The 17,505-nt window shown below is 27.3% G+C and overlaps 1 protein-coding gene across 1 annotated transcript; it reads left to right on the top strand.

Moving 5' to 3' along the window:
- Window positions 1-7,345: 7,345 nt before the first annotated feature.
- Window positions 7,346-17,288, top strand: LOC113791200 (uncharacterized; the record flags this gene model as incomplete). Its single annotated transcript, XM_075824272.1, has 10 exons — window positions 7,346-8,082; window positions 8,160-9,074; window positions 10,796-11,023; window positions 11,921-12,022; window positions 12,983-13,312; window positions 13,427-13,502; window positions 16,055-16,344; window positions 16,526-16,729; window positions 16,869-16,979; window positions 17,078-17,288. Coding segments are annotated over exons 2-10 (1,969 nt in total), but the record flags the coding sequence as incomplete, so codon positions are not given.
- Between the last annotated feature and the right edge of the window lie 217 nt (window positions 17,289-17,505).

The raw sequence follows: 17,505 nt of genomic DNA, 5'->3' as shown, positions 1-17,505 counted from the left end.
CTCTCTTTCTGTGCTTTTTTCACATTGATTTCATTGAATATAGCCAACTTTTATCATCATCATTATCATCGTATAGGCAATATATATTGAACAAAATATGAATAAATGAATGAATGAATGAAAAGTTTTTTTTCACTTCTTTTCAATTGTACAATGGCTTTGCATCATCATCATATGATATAATAATGATGATCAAAATGTTAATATGAAGAGTTTTTCTATAAATATTGAGAGAAAGAGAGAGAGAGAGAGAGAGAGAGAGAGAGAGAGAGAGAGAGAGAAAGAGAGAGAGAGAGAGAGAGAGAGAGAGAGAGAGAGAGAGAGAGAGAGAGAGAGAGAGAGAGAGAGAGAGAGAGAGAGAGAGAGAGAGAGAGAGAGAGAGAGAGAGAAAACCCATACACACCATATACATATAGAGTAGTTACGAGGCCATTCTACGAAGCAAAAAACAAAAAAAAATTAAAACTTTCTTATCTAATTATCTATTTGGATTTTCATTTTTTAAAAAAGCTATTTTTTCGGTGTGTGCGTATGGGGTGGTTAATCTCTTCAAATCTCTAGTACACCGCTACAATATATTGATAATAATGAGGATTTTTTCAAAATATTTTCATTAGAAAACAACATTGGTAAAAAATTTCTATGAAATGTTCATAAATGAAAAGAAAGAAAGAACCAAGAAAAATGAATTTATCATTGGAATTTGTCATCTCTTTCGTTGGATTCTTGAATGAATCCCCGGCGTAAAAAAAAAGAATGTTTCACAATCATCATTCGCAAGATTGAAATTCAATAATAATAATCATCAATTTTTTCTCAAATAAATTGGTCGAAGAATTTTTTCTAGCTTTTGACTTTCGGATGATGATTTTTGGGTCCTTTTTTCATTTATCATTGAATTCACATTGAAATGACAAAAGTTAAGGATCGCCAAAATATCCCCACCAAAAAAAAATATTAGTGTTAATTTCATTAGTATTCAATGAATGGGATAAATATCAACGAGAAAATGAAAAGAATTTCCTTTTTTCACTGCAGTAATTCACTTAATTGATTGACAAATTTTTTTGTTTTCGGTTCATCTTTTTTTTCCAGCCAAAAAACAATATTTTCATTTTGTCTTTGCGAATTGATTATGATCAAAGATGGAAGAAATTCTTCAAAAAAATTATGATGATTATAAGAAGATTGAAACGAAACAGAAAAAAAAATGATGACTCAAATAATCATTTCAAGGTTTTTTATTCCACTTCGTTTCCTAAAATCAAAAACAAAAATATATATATAGTTTCCTGTCATTTGAATTTGAGTAAAAAAAAAATTATAGATTTTGTTTTCATAAAAAAGCATAAAATAAATGAAAATAAACCAAAATCAGCAGATTCAGTTGACATTATTATTATTATTATGACAACCATGTTGAAAATCCAATGATATGAATATGATGAATGATGACAAACAAACGAACGAACGAATGAAATAAAAAATGAAAAACTTTGAATACAAAACCAACATACAAATGAACGATAACTGTTATATGACTCTAAAAATAGATATAAAAAAAAATTTCGGACCTTTTTTTTCCCTATTTAATTTGCTTATTTAAACATTTATGAATAGCCCCTGCAAATACACATACGCAAACATTAAATAAAATGATAATAATTTAATTTATGTATGCTAATTACTGTTGACTGTTGAATGATTGACTAACTGAATGAATGAATGAATGAATGAATGATGAAAACAAAGTGGAAAAAATAAGTTGTAAGCATACGAGAGAAAAAAAAAGAAAGAAGAAGAATCCACATAATGATAATGATGATGATAATGATGTTAAATGTTGAGAGAGAAATCTATTTATTTTTTGTTTAAAAGTCAATGTTTGTATGTAAGTGAGTGATGTCATTTATTGCGTGTCATTTAGTTTGGACCATTTCATTATGAATTTTTTTTTTGCTCCTGCTTGTCTGCTAAGAGGTTAAATACATGAAAAAGACATTCAAAATACATTCAAGAAATATGGTATTCATTAAGAAATTCATTACTCTTTTTTTTCATTTACTTTTTTACGATAACATTCATCACGTACGAACAAAAAACGGAAAAACAGCGAAAAAACGAAAAAACGAAAAAACGAAAAAACGAAAAATTGATTTAAGGCAGTGAAGCTGCCATTCGATGCAAGGGGCAAAAAAAATTTCAATGGATTTTTGTTTTGGTTTCTGTTTGGATGAAGTGAATATGAATGATGTGAATCTCGAAATGTAATGAATTGACGACAGACGGAAATCCAATCGATTCCGGCAAGAAAATGACAATCAGAATATTTTGCCTTGCACAGAAACAAAAAAAAAGTTTATTGAAATGGAATCCTACAGTTTTTTTTGTATTGGTTGTTTTTCCATAATAATAGCAAAAAAAAAATCCTTTTTGAAATTCAAATTTTGTTTTTGTTTTTTGCCTGATTATAATTCCGACAATGATGAACGATAAGCGGAGGGTTAACAATGATTGTTATTTTCTGGGTATTGAAAAAGATTAAAAGAATCTTCGTTTTTTTCAAGCTCATCAATGAAAAAAAATGTTTGTATTTTCCCGTTAAATTCATGATAAAAATAAATGTTGAAAAAGAAAGAGAAAGTGAAAAGAAACGTTCAAAAGTCCATTAAAAATCAATTTGAATTTAGCGAATATGAGAAAGAACAGCGAGAATAATGTGATGAAAACTATGAATAAGAAAAGAGTGTTTTTTTTTGGCGCCCAATATTTATCACTAAGAATTGCATTTCTTTCATTTCTTCAATGGGTTATATATGGAAAAAAAAGTTAATTTCGGTAAAGATACACACAAACACAGAGACTTTTCAATTAACATTCAGATGAACCGAAAAGGAATATCATTTATCAATGCAAAAAGTTTAATGAAAGACACCATTTTTTGTTTTTGCTTGGTTGTTGTTGTTGCTGTATTCAATTAATCGATTTAGAAGAAAAAAGAAGAGGAAAAAACATTTGTAATGAAAAAGTTAAATCATGTTTTAAACGCCACCATCATCAAATGATCATCAATTCAAAATGATAACAATTTTGTTTTGTCTTTTTCTGGATTCAAATTCAAATTTTCAACCCGATGAGAGATTTGTGTGTGTGTTAAAAATGATCGAGTTTTTTCGAGTTCCAAAAAAGCAATTTTTTTCTTCTTCTCCAAAAAAAAAGAGATTAATTTTTCATTACGAAAAACGGTGTTTAAAGACAAAATATTTCCGCTTGAAAAAAAAGAAAAAGACGAAATTAATCTGATTTTCCAGCCAAATCAATCAATCAATTTTTCGTTCTTGGAAGTTAAAGAAGTTGAAATTGAATTTGCTTATCGATTGAAAATAATAACCATTTTTTTCTTTATATAAGTAAAGATTACGAAATTGATTTTGGTGGCGGTGGTGGTCGTTGGGATTCTAATTCACAATTTTCACAACTTATTCTTAGTTCTGACGATAATGAAACTTTTCATCGGAAAATCTAAATCTGAATAAATAAACGAGGGAAAAAAAAGTATAAATCAGAATCCTATGTACTTTCTTTCACAGAATCTCAATCCAAGTATGAAAAAGTATTTTTTCATTTTTCGAAAAAAAAGTGAAAATTTCTTTTCGGTTTCCAACCACCCACATAAACACAAACACAACCTTAAGTAAATTTTTATTATGCACAAATCTCTCTCTCTCTCTCTCTCTCTCTCACTCTGTCTGTGTGTGTAGATTGCATTTCTTCATTTCGCAACCAACTAACCAACCAAAATGAAAATAATTGGAACGAAATAAAGAAAGAAAAAATAGCAAAATTCTTAAGGATTATTATCGTATATAACAGTTTTTTGAATTGTTTTCTTCTTTACTTTATTATTTTCTCCCCATAAACGGCAAAAGACTTCTTTTTTTTTTTGTTTGTTTGTTTCTACTTCTTTTCGATTTAAAATATCCATTTTTTTCTGGATGATGATGTTGATGATGCTTCTCTCTGTTTATGTTGTGTTTTTGGTTTGTTTGTCTAATAAAAATTATTATTATTCAACGGAAAAAAAATTCCATTTGTATATTGATATTTGTGTGTGTTTGTTCATAAACGAAAAACAACGAAAAAACAAAAAACAAAACCAGAATATGATAAATTATACTTCAAGTGTGCTAATATAAAACAACATACACAAACATTGTGGATTGGAGGGATATATTATTCTTCGGAAGGGGGATAGAAAAAAGGGAAAATCATATTGAATATTAACCAAATAGAAAGTGTCATATACATTTACCACAAGTAGAGAGAGAGAGAGAGAGAGATAAAAATCTTTCGATATTGGAAATATCAACAACAAAACACTTATTTACATTGCGAAATGCAAAGAAAAACAAAATCAATTTGTACAAGCATATTATGATGATGAAAACATATTTGTTTTTTTCCGAAGTATAGAATCCAAATATATATGATTTTTTTTATTCCCCATCAATGGACAAAATTGGACACTATGGACACTCTTTCAACAACAACAACAACAGTATCAAAGCAAAACAAAACTAAAAATAAAACTAAATCAATTATAATTAATCTTGTTATTGTAATCCAATGATGATGATGATGATAATGGTGGTTTTCATTTGAAAATGCAAAAAGAATTAATATACATTGAAGAAACAAAACAAAACAAAACAGAACATCATTTTCGGTTTCCATACACAGAAAAAAATAATATCACAGATAAGAATTTTTCATTTGATTTGAATATAAATTGAAAACGCAAAAAAAAAACAAAAAATGTTTGTCAATATTTTTTTTCTGGTTTTCATATTCAATGTTTTATTGGTTCAAATCCAATCATATATGCAATTTATTCATTTATTTTCTCTTTCTTTAGCTATTTGTATGAATGATTTCCCGTAAGAATTTTTTTCTTGGCAAGATATTGAATGAAAACTGATTATAAATTACAGAATCTATCGATAGATTTGATTGAAGAAAATAAGCGTGTGTGTGTGAACAAAAAACAACAACAGAAACTCGAAATGTTTTGTTGTTTTTTTTTTTTTTGGATGATGATTTTCATCTTTGAAACACAAACACACAGATCAATTTGATTCAAGTAATCATATCGATTTTTCAAGGATTCTTTTCACCGTATATCATTTTCGATAGAATGTTGAAATTGAAACAGAATTCCTATGCGATTTCCAAAAACAAAACGAGAATATGTTTTTCGAATGAAGGTGGGCTGCAAAAAAATTTATGACAGGCATTATATCTATGTGTGTGTGAAACAAGATAAAGAAAATTTAAAATTTTAAAAAAAATAAACACAAGCTGTCAAATCAAACGAATTGTAAAATGGAGATTCACCGTAAATAAAAATTTCCTTTACACCCAATAAAAAATAAAAACAACAACATTCATTGAAGATTCCAAACGTTGATTATCTTTGCTATTCAAAACTGCTACCGCTTTTTTTTTTGATTTTATGGATGAATGAAAATTTGATGGGAAAAAATTCATTGGAAACCAAAAAAAAAACGAATGATATTCTTGTGAAAAAAAAATATTTTTTTCCCTGTAAATCGCTTTTCGTAGTTTTCTTTTCGTTTTGTTTATAAGCGTGTTCAATTAGCTGATTGATCGATTTTTTTTTGGTTCTGGATTTAATCCTTACGTTACTTGCAATAGTCAAATATGAAGAAAACCGATCATCATCATCATCATAATTTCAAATGATTTTTTTTTCTTGCTGTCATATTTAAAGCCATACCTGTGCTATTTTGGGTGTTTGACATATATATAGAGAGAGTGAAAAAAAACGAATGAATGAATGAATGAAAAAAAACTCGGTCATCATCATTTAGTTTATCCATATGAATCCTTTAAAAATACCTATGATATAGATACAAATATTATGATTATTTTAGTTGTTTAGTTACCTCGGTGATCCATATACTTACACATAAAAGAGAAAGAGGTGATCCACACACTAATACAGAACAACTAGATCTAAATATTACCCAGGTAACCAACAATGATGGTGGTCACCCCACCACATTCACCATTGACAATATCAAGGACAAATTTTCTGATATAATCATGTTGATGATGGTTTTCAGTCGAAATTTTTTAAAAAAAACATTTTCCATTTTGTGTTTTCACAAACTGTGCGTCGTATATTGTTGCTCAATCTTTCTTTTTCGAACGATCCAAATCATTATAAATCATCATCATCAATCGATCAATCGATAATCGAAATACAATTAAATTTGATTTGTTTTTTTTCTTTTTCTTTCTTCGATTACTGTTCTTTGTTTGTTTGTTTCATTGGTTGAATAATTTTTGATTCAATTTCTTGTACCACCGGCGGACATGAAACTTTTTTTTTGTTGTTGACTGATTTGATTCTTGATCGTAATAATAATCATCATCATCATGATTTGGCCAAAAAAAACCAGACAATATAATCAAAAAAAAGAAATAACTAAATCATTTCTTCTTCTTTCATATTTGAATGTCTTATGGAATGTCCGGACATTATCATTTCAGATGAACAACTGAATTAATGAAAACAAAACAAAAAAAAACAATTTCAGAATAGAATTGGACAATGATTTTCAATTCGAAAGAATTTTTCTTCTTTTTGTTTTGTTTGTCCATTGAAATGGAAAATAATTATGAATTTCTTCATCATCATCTTTTTTGTTGTTGTTGTTTTTTACCAAAAATTCAAGCATAACATTCCATTCGAATTTATATGAAGTGAACAATGACGACGACAAAAATCCAAAAAATTTATCGATTTTTTTCACTTCTTCTTCTTCTTCTTCGTTCTTTATCTTTGTTTCTCCAGCTTTTTTGTTGTGCCTGCAAATAGAAAAAAAAATAATTAAATAAATAATAAAAAAAATCGGTAATTAATTTTCATTGGTGATTTCAAGCAAACAAAAACAAACAAACGAACGAACGAAAAAAAAACATTATTGAAATGGCCAACTTTTGTTGTTGTTGTTGGTTTTTTTCCATTCATATTCTACGACAATAACGACGACTACGACGAATATAATTTAATCATTTCATTAATTTCATCGTTTCTTCATAACTTTTTTGTTTGTTTGTTTGAAAATTTACTTTAACTTTTATAATTAATGTTTTAGATGTTTTTATTGCCATCATAATCATTATTGATATCCAAAAAAAGTTCATTTTAATTGCAAATTCAAAGTTGATGTCGTTTGTCGTTTGTTTTGTGAAAATCAATGACCATAAATTATTTGATGTTCAAATGTTTTGTTTTTGTTTTTTTTCGGTTGTTCGATGATCCTTGAAGAATGTTTTTTTCTGATTTCATTCGATCAACAAAAATCAAAACAATGATAATAATTTTGAGTTGATTCGGTTCTTTTCATAATGACGTTTCCGGATTTTTGTTTTTTTTTTTTTGATCGATAACTTTGATGATAAAACAAATTGAAAGAAAAAAGAAACAAAAAACTTATTAATATTATAATCCTACCAAGTAATTACAGATCGACGAAAAACAAAAACAAAAAACTTACCATCATCATTAATCGAAGTATCAAACGAAAGAAAAAAATTGGATTTGGAAACCAATGGTAACACACACAGTGCGAAAAAATACAAAGGACATTATTCTTGGTCGAAACACGAACCACAAAAAAAACAAAATCAATGTGAACATAAATAGAGAAAAATAAAACCCGAATGAAAATCCGGATTTGTAATTTCCTTTAGTTTTTTGTTTAGTTTTGTTTTTGTTTTGATTTCCGAAATTTTTTTTTACGGAATTCGAATTCGAATAAAAGAAAAAAATTCGAGCTCAAAACACCCTTTCATATATGACGTTTATTGTGTGATTCTTGATTTTTTATTCCATTTTTCAAAAAAAAAAAAAAAAAAAAAAATAATGAAATGATTATCCACAAACAAACTAAAAAAACAAAACAAAAATCAGTGTAACAAAATGACAAACGAACAACAAACAACAATATAGTTCAAACGAATAACAACAAAGTTTCAATCAGATAGAAGAAGGTAATCTCTTTTCAGGTTTTCAGGTCTTCCTATCTTGCTCATAATGTTCTCTATGTTTATCTCTCTCACTCTCTCAGGCTATATGAATGAATGAATTTTTCACCATTAATTATTGAGATAACAACAACAACAATAACAATAAAGAATAACGAATAATTTCTGTGCTCGAATCATCGAATTGATTTAATGTCTAGTGTTCCAGAATAATAATAATAAACGATTCATTAAACACCAAACAATCATTCATTCATTCAGCGAATCATAACCTACAAAAAATAAAAAACCAAAAAAATCTACTCAACTTTAGAGCTTCCATTTCATTTCATTTCATTTCCAGATTCAAAAATCATCAATTCACATATTTTCTGTGTGTTTGTTTCGTTGTTCTTTATTCAAAAAACTAAAGGCAATTTCAAACTAATATTCTTTGTGATTGTGTGTTAAATTGATTGAATGAAAATTGGGAAAAAAATTCTTTGAAGAATTGAAAAAATCAATCAAAAAAAAGGGAATTGGTTTTTCTCTTTCACTCACTGTTTTGTTCCAATTCATTCAACAATAATAATCATCATCATATGGCACAATCAGAATCATCAGAATCATTACCATCATCATCATCATCATCGAATAGTCATGATACAAGTGTTAAATCATTACAGTGTAATAATAGAAAACAATTTACATTACCATCGATAATTTTACCACCATCACCAACGACAAACATGTTGGGTAAAAATAGATCAGATCTAAATAACCATCATCAACGAAAAAATCATCCAATAAAATCATTATCAACATTCAAATTTCAACCAATACCAATCAAACCAACATATGAACAAATTTATGATTGTATTATAACTGAAAATTTAATACAATTAAAAAAATTTATATTAGATTCATATGGTAATCAAATTTATTCATGGTTAAATTCAAATATTGTACAAATATCAATGAATGTTAAACAATTTATTGAATCAATACCATCTATACAGGTATGTAGTGTTGTTGTTGTTGTTGTTGATCAATTTTCAATTTTATCTTTTCTATTTCTATTATTATTATTATTATTAAACTACCGTATTGAAATTGAAAAATAATGTGCCATTAAAACGATTCAATTCATATGGAATCAGGAATTTTATTTTTTATCATCATCATCATCATCATCATCATTTCCGTTTGATTTCTTTTTATCCAGGATCAATATAATGGTGTATAGTGAATTTTTAGCAGAGATTCTGCGAATTGTTGTTTGATTTGTCTGTCTTTGTGTGTGTGTGTGTGTGTTTGAATGAAGAAGACAATTGACAATTCAGAATGAAATGGAATGAATGAATGAATGAAAAAGGTAGAATGAATGAATGAAAAACTTGAAATTTTTTTCATTTCGTTTTGTTTCGTTTCCTTTTTGCCTTTTTTCGGTTTTTTTTCTTGCCTTTTCTTTCTTGTTTAATAATGATAAGATTTTTTCTTTTCTTTTTTTTTCATCAATGATGATCATCAACATTCAAGTGTATTTGTAAGAACTTTTCATCCGTATCTTTTTCTTGTTATTTGTTGTTGTTGTTGTTGATGATCATGATGATCATTGAAATTAAACCAACATTCTTTTCAATGTCTATTTTCGGTTGGTTAGTTGTTGTTGTCCGGTTGATTGTTGATTGTTGTTGTTGTTAGTGAAATAAGTACAAAGTCCAAAATCAAAAATTAAATAATATCACGGAAGCAGAAAGAACAAAAAAAAATAATGATAATGATTTAGCTCAGGTTTTTTTTTTTGTTGTTGGGAAAACGGATTCTTCTTTTCTTTCTTTTCTTTGCTGATTTCACACAGATCATGACCAAAACCATATTGAAGGAAAAGAAACATGGTTCAAATTTCAGCCATTATTCATTAAAATAATAATAATAATGATGATGATCAACACAAAACGTAGAATTATAATAATAAACTCTCTCTCTCTCTCTCTCTCTCTCTCTCTCTCTCTCTCTCTCTCTCTCTCTCTCTCTCTCTCTCTCTCTCTCTCTCTCTCTCTCTCTCTCTCTCTCTCTCATTATCATTGTGAATTGAATTGTGAATGAAAAATTCTTTCAAGTTGAACATCATCTACCTACCTACCTAATATTTTCAATGAAATTTGATTTCCTTTTGCTATTTTCTATTGTTGTTCATCACTTTGTGATGTACTCAGGTAGGTGTTGGAATGTATCACCTTTTTTGTTGTTGTTGTTGTTGTTACTTTACTTTTTTTTTGTGAATACCTTATTATTATTATTATTATTTTCTGGATTAATTTCCTGTATTTCTACCTGACTGTCTGTCTGTCTGTCTGAGTTTTTTTTTTGCATTGACATTTTCATTTATTTTTTGAACAACAACAAAAGAAAGAATGATAAGAATGTTTTTCAGGTGTGTGTGTTCTTTTCTGATGATAAATAAGTTGAAAGAGAAAGAGAAAATAATGAAGGAAACATTCAAAAATGTTATAATGATGATGATGATAATAATGATAATTATATTACAACAGATTTATTCAATTGGAAAAATAAAAAGAATTTGTTGTTCTTTGTTGTTGTTGTTGCTCTTTTTGTTGTTGTCCTTTTGTTGTTGTTGTTTGATCGATTGATCAATTTGTTTGTTTTTTTGCTTTTTGTTTGGCTAATATTTCATTCTTTTCTTTTTTTTTGTTTGATGATTTATATTTACCTTTAGGAAAATATAACCATGTTAAATAATGCCATACAAACATCATCAGATGATGATAATAATGAATCAACATTTAAATATTTAAAATCAATGATGGAACAACAACCAGAATTATTTTTTAATCGTAATGAATTTGGTATAACACCATTACATCGTTGTGTTTGTAAACAACGTTATGATTTTGTTGAATTTATTGTTAATGCATTACCTGATACATTGGATGCATGTGATTATGTAAGTATAACGTGTATTTTAAATATATTTTTTTTTAATCAAAAAATCATTATTGTTTGTTTGTTTTTCTATCTTTAATTAGGATTTTTGTTTTGTTTTCGAATTTGAAGAGATTATTTTTGTTTTTTAGTTTTGAAAACCATAGCAAAAAAACCACAGTTTTGATTAAATTCCAATGAATTTTTTTCGCCAAAAAATAAAAAAAACTGACAGCCTTCAAAGTTTTCAAGTTTTTCAAGTTGTAGTTTTTTTCCTCACTATACAGAATGAATGATTGAATGAATTCTTTGGGAAAAAAACAAACAAAATTGAAAGTATTGTTTTCTCTATTTTTATTCTTTCGGTCTTTTTAATCCACACACACATATGGAGGATTAAATCATTTTTAAAAAACATTATCCACCATTTTATTAACCTTTTTTTAGCTGTGGTAACCAAAGTAACCAAAAGAAAAAGAAGAAGAAAATTACATGTTCCTGGAACTATAGGCATAAAAAAAAATTTGAAGGTTATACCCGAAACATTATCTCTCTCTCTCTCTCTCTCTCTCTCTCTCTCTCTCTCTCTCTCTCTCTCTCTCTCTCTCTCTCTCTCTCTCTCTCTCTCTCTCTCTCTCTCTCTCTCTCTCTCTCTCTCTCTCTCTCTCTCTCGATATGATTCATTGATTTTATGGGTCACCGAAAGAAAAATTTGTTTTTCTCGCTCTCTTCGTGCTTATTTACTCAGATGAATGATTTGTTTTTTTTTCGCCGAATCTTTGATTTGATTCATTTTTTTTAATGAACTGAATCTAAAGTAATAATGATTTTGCTTTTCTCAATTTAACATCAATTTTTTTCATCTCTCTCCATTCATTAATCATTAATCAAATTTTATCAACAAATATTTATATTTTAGCAAGGACGAACACCACTTCATATGGCTGCATTATTAAATGATTCTGGTCAAATGTATTGTCGATTAGTTGATTTAGGTGCAAAAACCTATGTCACCGATATGGTATGTTGTTGTTTTTTTTTGTAACATTTTTTTAAATATTTTTTTCATAAATTTCAAATGAAAACGAATGAAAAAATAACCAAATAAACATCATCATCAATCTTGTAAAATTCAAATCAATAATGAACGAACCAAAATGAAAAAGAAAAAGTTTTCTTCACTGCATTGCATTTCTTCATTTCATTTTTCTTCATTTTTCATTCGCCGCAAAAAAAAGGAAAGATTTCGATCAATCGAATCAAGGAGAAAATTATTGCCATTGAAAAACAAAAAAAAACCCGCAAACTAAATGCAATTATAAAACTTGAATTACCCAGAGATCCACAAACAAACACCGACAGAATTTTCTATGTTTTCTTTAGTTTTTTTTTAGATCAAAATTATCGTTATGGTAACATGGGCCAAGTTATTGATTGAATTTGTTGCTGTTGTTTTTGTTTTTGTTCTTTTCACTTTGCAGTCTAGGTTTTGCTTTGTTTTGGTTTATTCAAGCTACCTTATTTCTTCGCTTTCATAACCTTACCTGTATGGATTTTCTTAAAGTTTTTTTCCCTCTGCTTCATTCATTTTCCCCCTTGTTTCCGGTTGAATTTTCCCCTTCTCCCTTCTCTTCTAAATTCATAAATATATTCGATTTGATAAACTTTTTTCTTTTTTTTTTGTTTTGTTTCTCGTCTTTTTCGTCATTTAAGTTGTTGTTTGTTGTGTGTGAAAATGTAATTTGTGTGTTTGTTTCCCCTGGTTTCAGAATTTTTTTTGTTTTGTTTCATATGCATTATGAATGAATGAATTTCATCATCATCAGTATTTTCATATTTAGAATTATTTTTGTTTTCCCCATCAATAATATATTTTCTTCGAGTACCGGTGCTGACTTGGTTTTTTTTCCCATAGATTTTTTCATAGTTTCTGAAGCGTTTTTCCAAGTTTTGATAGTTTTGTTTTTCATCTCAAATACAGTTCCTAAGACGACCTGAAGATTATCTTAAATCGGATGATTATCAACCAAAGACTTTTGTTAATAATCAGAATAATCAGAATCAACAACAACATCGAAAGCCAAAACAACAACGAAAATCAAATCGACAACAACAACGACGACGTAATAAAAGTATTTCTCCAAATATTTATCAACAACAACAAAACAATACTTTATCAACAACAAATCATCATCAACATTATCATCGTTCATCGATTGAAATTGATGTTGATTTTTGTTCATCATGTAACAATGTTGATGATGATAATGATTCAAAAAATGTGATAATCAATACTAATCAACCAATAAATGTTAGTAAAGTGTTAATTGATTGATTGATTGATTGATACACAAAAAACCAACGAAATATTTTGATTTTTGATTTTGTTTTTTTCCCGTTTTTGTCTGTTCTTTGAAACTAACAGAATCATTTATTGAAATCAGGAAAACAACAACGTCAATCGACGACAACAGCAAAAACTACTTTAAAGCTTCCTATTCGTAAGTAGAATATTTTTTTGATTCTAGAATTTTTTCTTTCACCAATTGAAAAATTTTTCGGGGAAATTTCTCCCCCATTGAAATATTTGTAAATTTTTACTTTCTCTCTTGTTCACGCTTTTCACATTTTTTCGATATATGAAAGAAAAATTTGTCAAATTTTAAATTGACTACTAAAAAAAAAATGAAAAATTTACACGAATCAATGAATATCATGCATACACATCTCTCTCTCTCTCTCTCTCTCTCTCTCTCTCTCTCTCTCTCTCTCTCTCTCTCTCTCTCTCTCTCTCTCTATTTGGTTTGAATATCAAACAATTTTTTTTCTTTGCCTTTTTTAAAATTCAAATGTATCTCATGTTTTTTTTTACTTTCATTCATTCAAATCATTCAGTGCAAATTGGAAACACATGAAAAAACATTAAACATTTTTTTTTGTTATCATATCAAATTCCTTGTTTTTATTCCTTGTTTCGTTGGAATTTTTCCAATTTTTGAAAAGATGAAAAAAATTGTCATACCTGGTGAAACAAATTGATCATGATGATGATGATGATTCCAAATTTTTTTTTTCATAATAATTTTGTTGTTGTTGAAAAGAATTTGACTTTTTTTTTAAAAAAAGTTTGCTTTTGATCATTTTGAAAATGATTGGAATTTTTTTTGCTGGAAAAAATTTTGACATTTGAATAAAGTTTTTTTGTTTTGTTTTGTTTTGTTTCACTTGTTCTTGTAATAAAGGAAAGAATATTCTTGTTTTTATTTCCGAAAGAATTTTCTACAAATTTTCAATTTTACAACATGAAAACAAAAATGTAAAGTGAAAAGAAAGAGAGAGAGAGAGAGAGAGAGAGAGAGAGAGAGAGAGAGAGAGAGAAAGAAAGAGAGAGAGAGAGAGAGAGAGACTGAAGAATGAAGAATGAAGAATGAATATTATTATTATCGATATTATTTTTTTTTGGAAACTTTTTTGAACTTGAAAAATTTTTATTTTCAATCATTCAGTTCTTATCTGAAAAAAATTCTGCCAATTTCATTCTGAGAATGAAAGAAGAGAGAATTGCACAAGAGAGAGAGAGAGAGAGAGAGAGAGAGAGAGATAAAGAAGAAAATGGAAAAAAAATCGATAGAAAATTTTCATAAACATGTGGCCACACAACAACAACAACAATGAAAATTTGCCAATAGATTTCATTTTTATCAATTTTTTCTTGAAAAAAAATTGAGAATTTAACAACAACAACAAAATGAATGAATGAATGAATGAATGGAAAAAACCGACCCAATTTGGAATGAGAAAAAAAATAGGCTAAATAAAATCCATAAGTATCATTTTTTTTGAATTTCGTTTTCCAAAACACAAAAACAAACATTGTCGGTGCAAAAAGCTAAAAAGAAAAAAAAATAGGTTTTCTTCTTTTTGCACTCAAGAAAGTGAATACAGAGAAAAAATGTTTACGAAGAGAAAATTGAATTTCTTTCATCTCATTTCATCAGGTTGCAGTAGCAGTTGAAGAAAAAGATACATTTTCAAGTTATTACGTCATTATTATTATCCATGTGTTTTTTTTGTTTGTTGATGTTTTTCATGTCATCACGTTTGTTTGTTTGTTTGTCAGACAATGAAAATATCAGATGATAATGAAATCTGAGTTGATTTGAATAACAAAAATGAATGAATTATGCAAACCTTTTTTTTATTCTGGTTTCGATTCTTGTTTTGTTTTGTTTGAATGGAATTTTCAACTTGAAAAATCATCATCATTATGGTTTGAAAATTTTTTTTTCAAACAATTTCAAGGTTCAAAGATAAGAGAATTAGGAATATTTAGTGGATCCATTTGGATCAGATAATAATGGGAAATTTTCCTGGAAATTTCCTGGTTATTTTTAAACTGTTTTTTTTTCGTTTGTTCATTATTTATTTACGGAAAATTTTTTTTTGTTCCATCAATCACAACCAAAACCAATCTATGTGCACACAATTGAACAATATTTACATGAAAATGTAAATCTTATGTTGTTGTTTTTTGTTCTCGATTTTTTTGATTCTTTTCTGTAAAACGATGATAAATTACAATACAATTTGAAGCAAAAGGGTTGAGATAAATTTTCACTAGTTGTTGTTGTTGTTGTTGTCATTCAAGTTTTTATCTCATAAATATTTATTTATTTACAACAACAACAACAACAACAATGACATCGACAACAACAACAACAACATCAAGTTTTTGTTTTGTATATCTAAATAGGTTTAGGTGTGGGAAACAAAACGAAAAATTTCTTCGAAAATGATGATGATGATGTTCTTTTTTTTATTCCAAGCATATTACATAAGAAGATTGTTGGTCTCTATGGTGTTGTTGGTTGTTTGTTTGTTATTGCATCCTATAAATATAAATCCAATCTTTCTCTCTCTCTCTCTTCATCTAAATGTAACAAGAAAAGAATATGATTTGAATCGAGTTTTGAATTTGTTTTTTGGTTGAAAAAAATGAAATTTTAATGCCTTTTTTCCCCTTTTTCTATTGCGTTTATGATTTGAATCAAAGTTAAAAATCAACATTATGATAATGATGATGATAATCCAGATTTTCAACCGAATAACCAGCAAATATGTTTAACAAATTCAATGAATAATAATTGTCGTATGAAAATAAATATAAAAGAAATAATTAGAAATGGAAATTTAAATGAATTGGAAGAATTAGTATTGAATGGATATGGTTATAAATTATTAAATGAAATTACAAATACAAATACAACGACGACTATTTCATCTTCTTCTTCTTCTTCTGCACCATTGATTCAAGAATTTTTCAATAATTTACCAAACTATTTGGTTAGTAATGAATGATGATAATAGTGGTGGTGAAAAAAGTCTTAAATTTTCCATTTTTTTTCTTCTCTTTTTTTTTAACCCCATAAAACAATCATTAATTTGTCATTAATCAATCGATCGATTCATTCTTTCGATTCACTCCATTCAACATTTTTTTTTTTTTTGAAACAAAACAAAAAAGTATCAAATTGATCAATTACATCAAGCATCACAACGTGGTAATATCGATGAATTTCAATATTTATTAGATCGTTATTCATTAATTTGTTCACGTGATCGTTTGGGTGCAACACCATTACATAAAGCAGTATTATTTGGTCATTATGATTTAATAAAATTTATTATTAAAAATTTTGATCAAAATATATTGTATATTGGTGATAATGTGAGTTGTTTGAAGATGTTAATGTTTCTATCTATAGTTTAGTCAGTTAGTGTTTAGTTAGTGCATGGTGTGAAAATCCTTAAAATTGTTTGATTGATTGATTTTTTTTTCTAAAAAACTTAACTTTTTTCAAATATAGGAAAAACGCACACCATTACATTATGCAGCCGGTTTAGTTGATGATGAAAATCATTCTATTTATTATCTGTTATTAAAATATGGTCCAAAAGCATCAATTATTGTTGATAAGGTTTGTTTAACCCGTTTATGTTTGTTTGTTTTTTTCGAAACAAACTTTATCTTTTTGACTTTGTGTTTGTATCATTGTATCATTGCGTATAAAAAAAGAAAAATCATACAGCCGATCATTATCTACGTTCACCAAACGAATTAAATATTTTAAATTTACGTAAACATTCTAAACGTTTAAATATTAATCATACAATTAATTTGGCTAATAAATTAAAATTATTATCATCATCATCCCCATCATCACCATCAGCATCAGCATTATCTTTAACATTATCACCATCAACATCACCATTACCATTGTTAAAAAGTGAGTATATAAAAAAAACAAAAACAAAACAATGATGATTATTAGATATAATGTTTGATTAATAGATGCATGAAAGAAAAAATGTTGGCTTCACTGCCAAAATTCGACTGAATTTATATATGGATTATAGTGATCATTTGATAAATTCAATCAATAATTTTACATTTTTAAAATTTTTAAAAAGTTTAAAAAAATAATCGTTTAATAATTGATTTTT

This window comes from Dermatophagoides pteronyssinus, unplaced genomic scaffold, assembly GCF_027571235.1.
Source record: "Dermatophagoides pteronyssinus isolate colony J.1.1.1.1 unplaced genomic scaffold, Derpt_VIB-CSIC_2022.12 sq0063, whole genome shotgun sequence".
NCBI lineage: Eukaryota > Metazoa > Arthropoda > Arachnida > Sarcoptiformes > Pyroglyphidae > Dermatophagoides > Dermatophagoides pteronyssinus.
The sequence above is the reverse complement of the archived record's forward strand: the minus strand, read 5'-3'. Positions and strand labels throughout refer to the sequence as shown.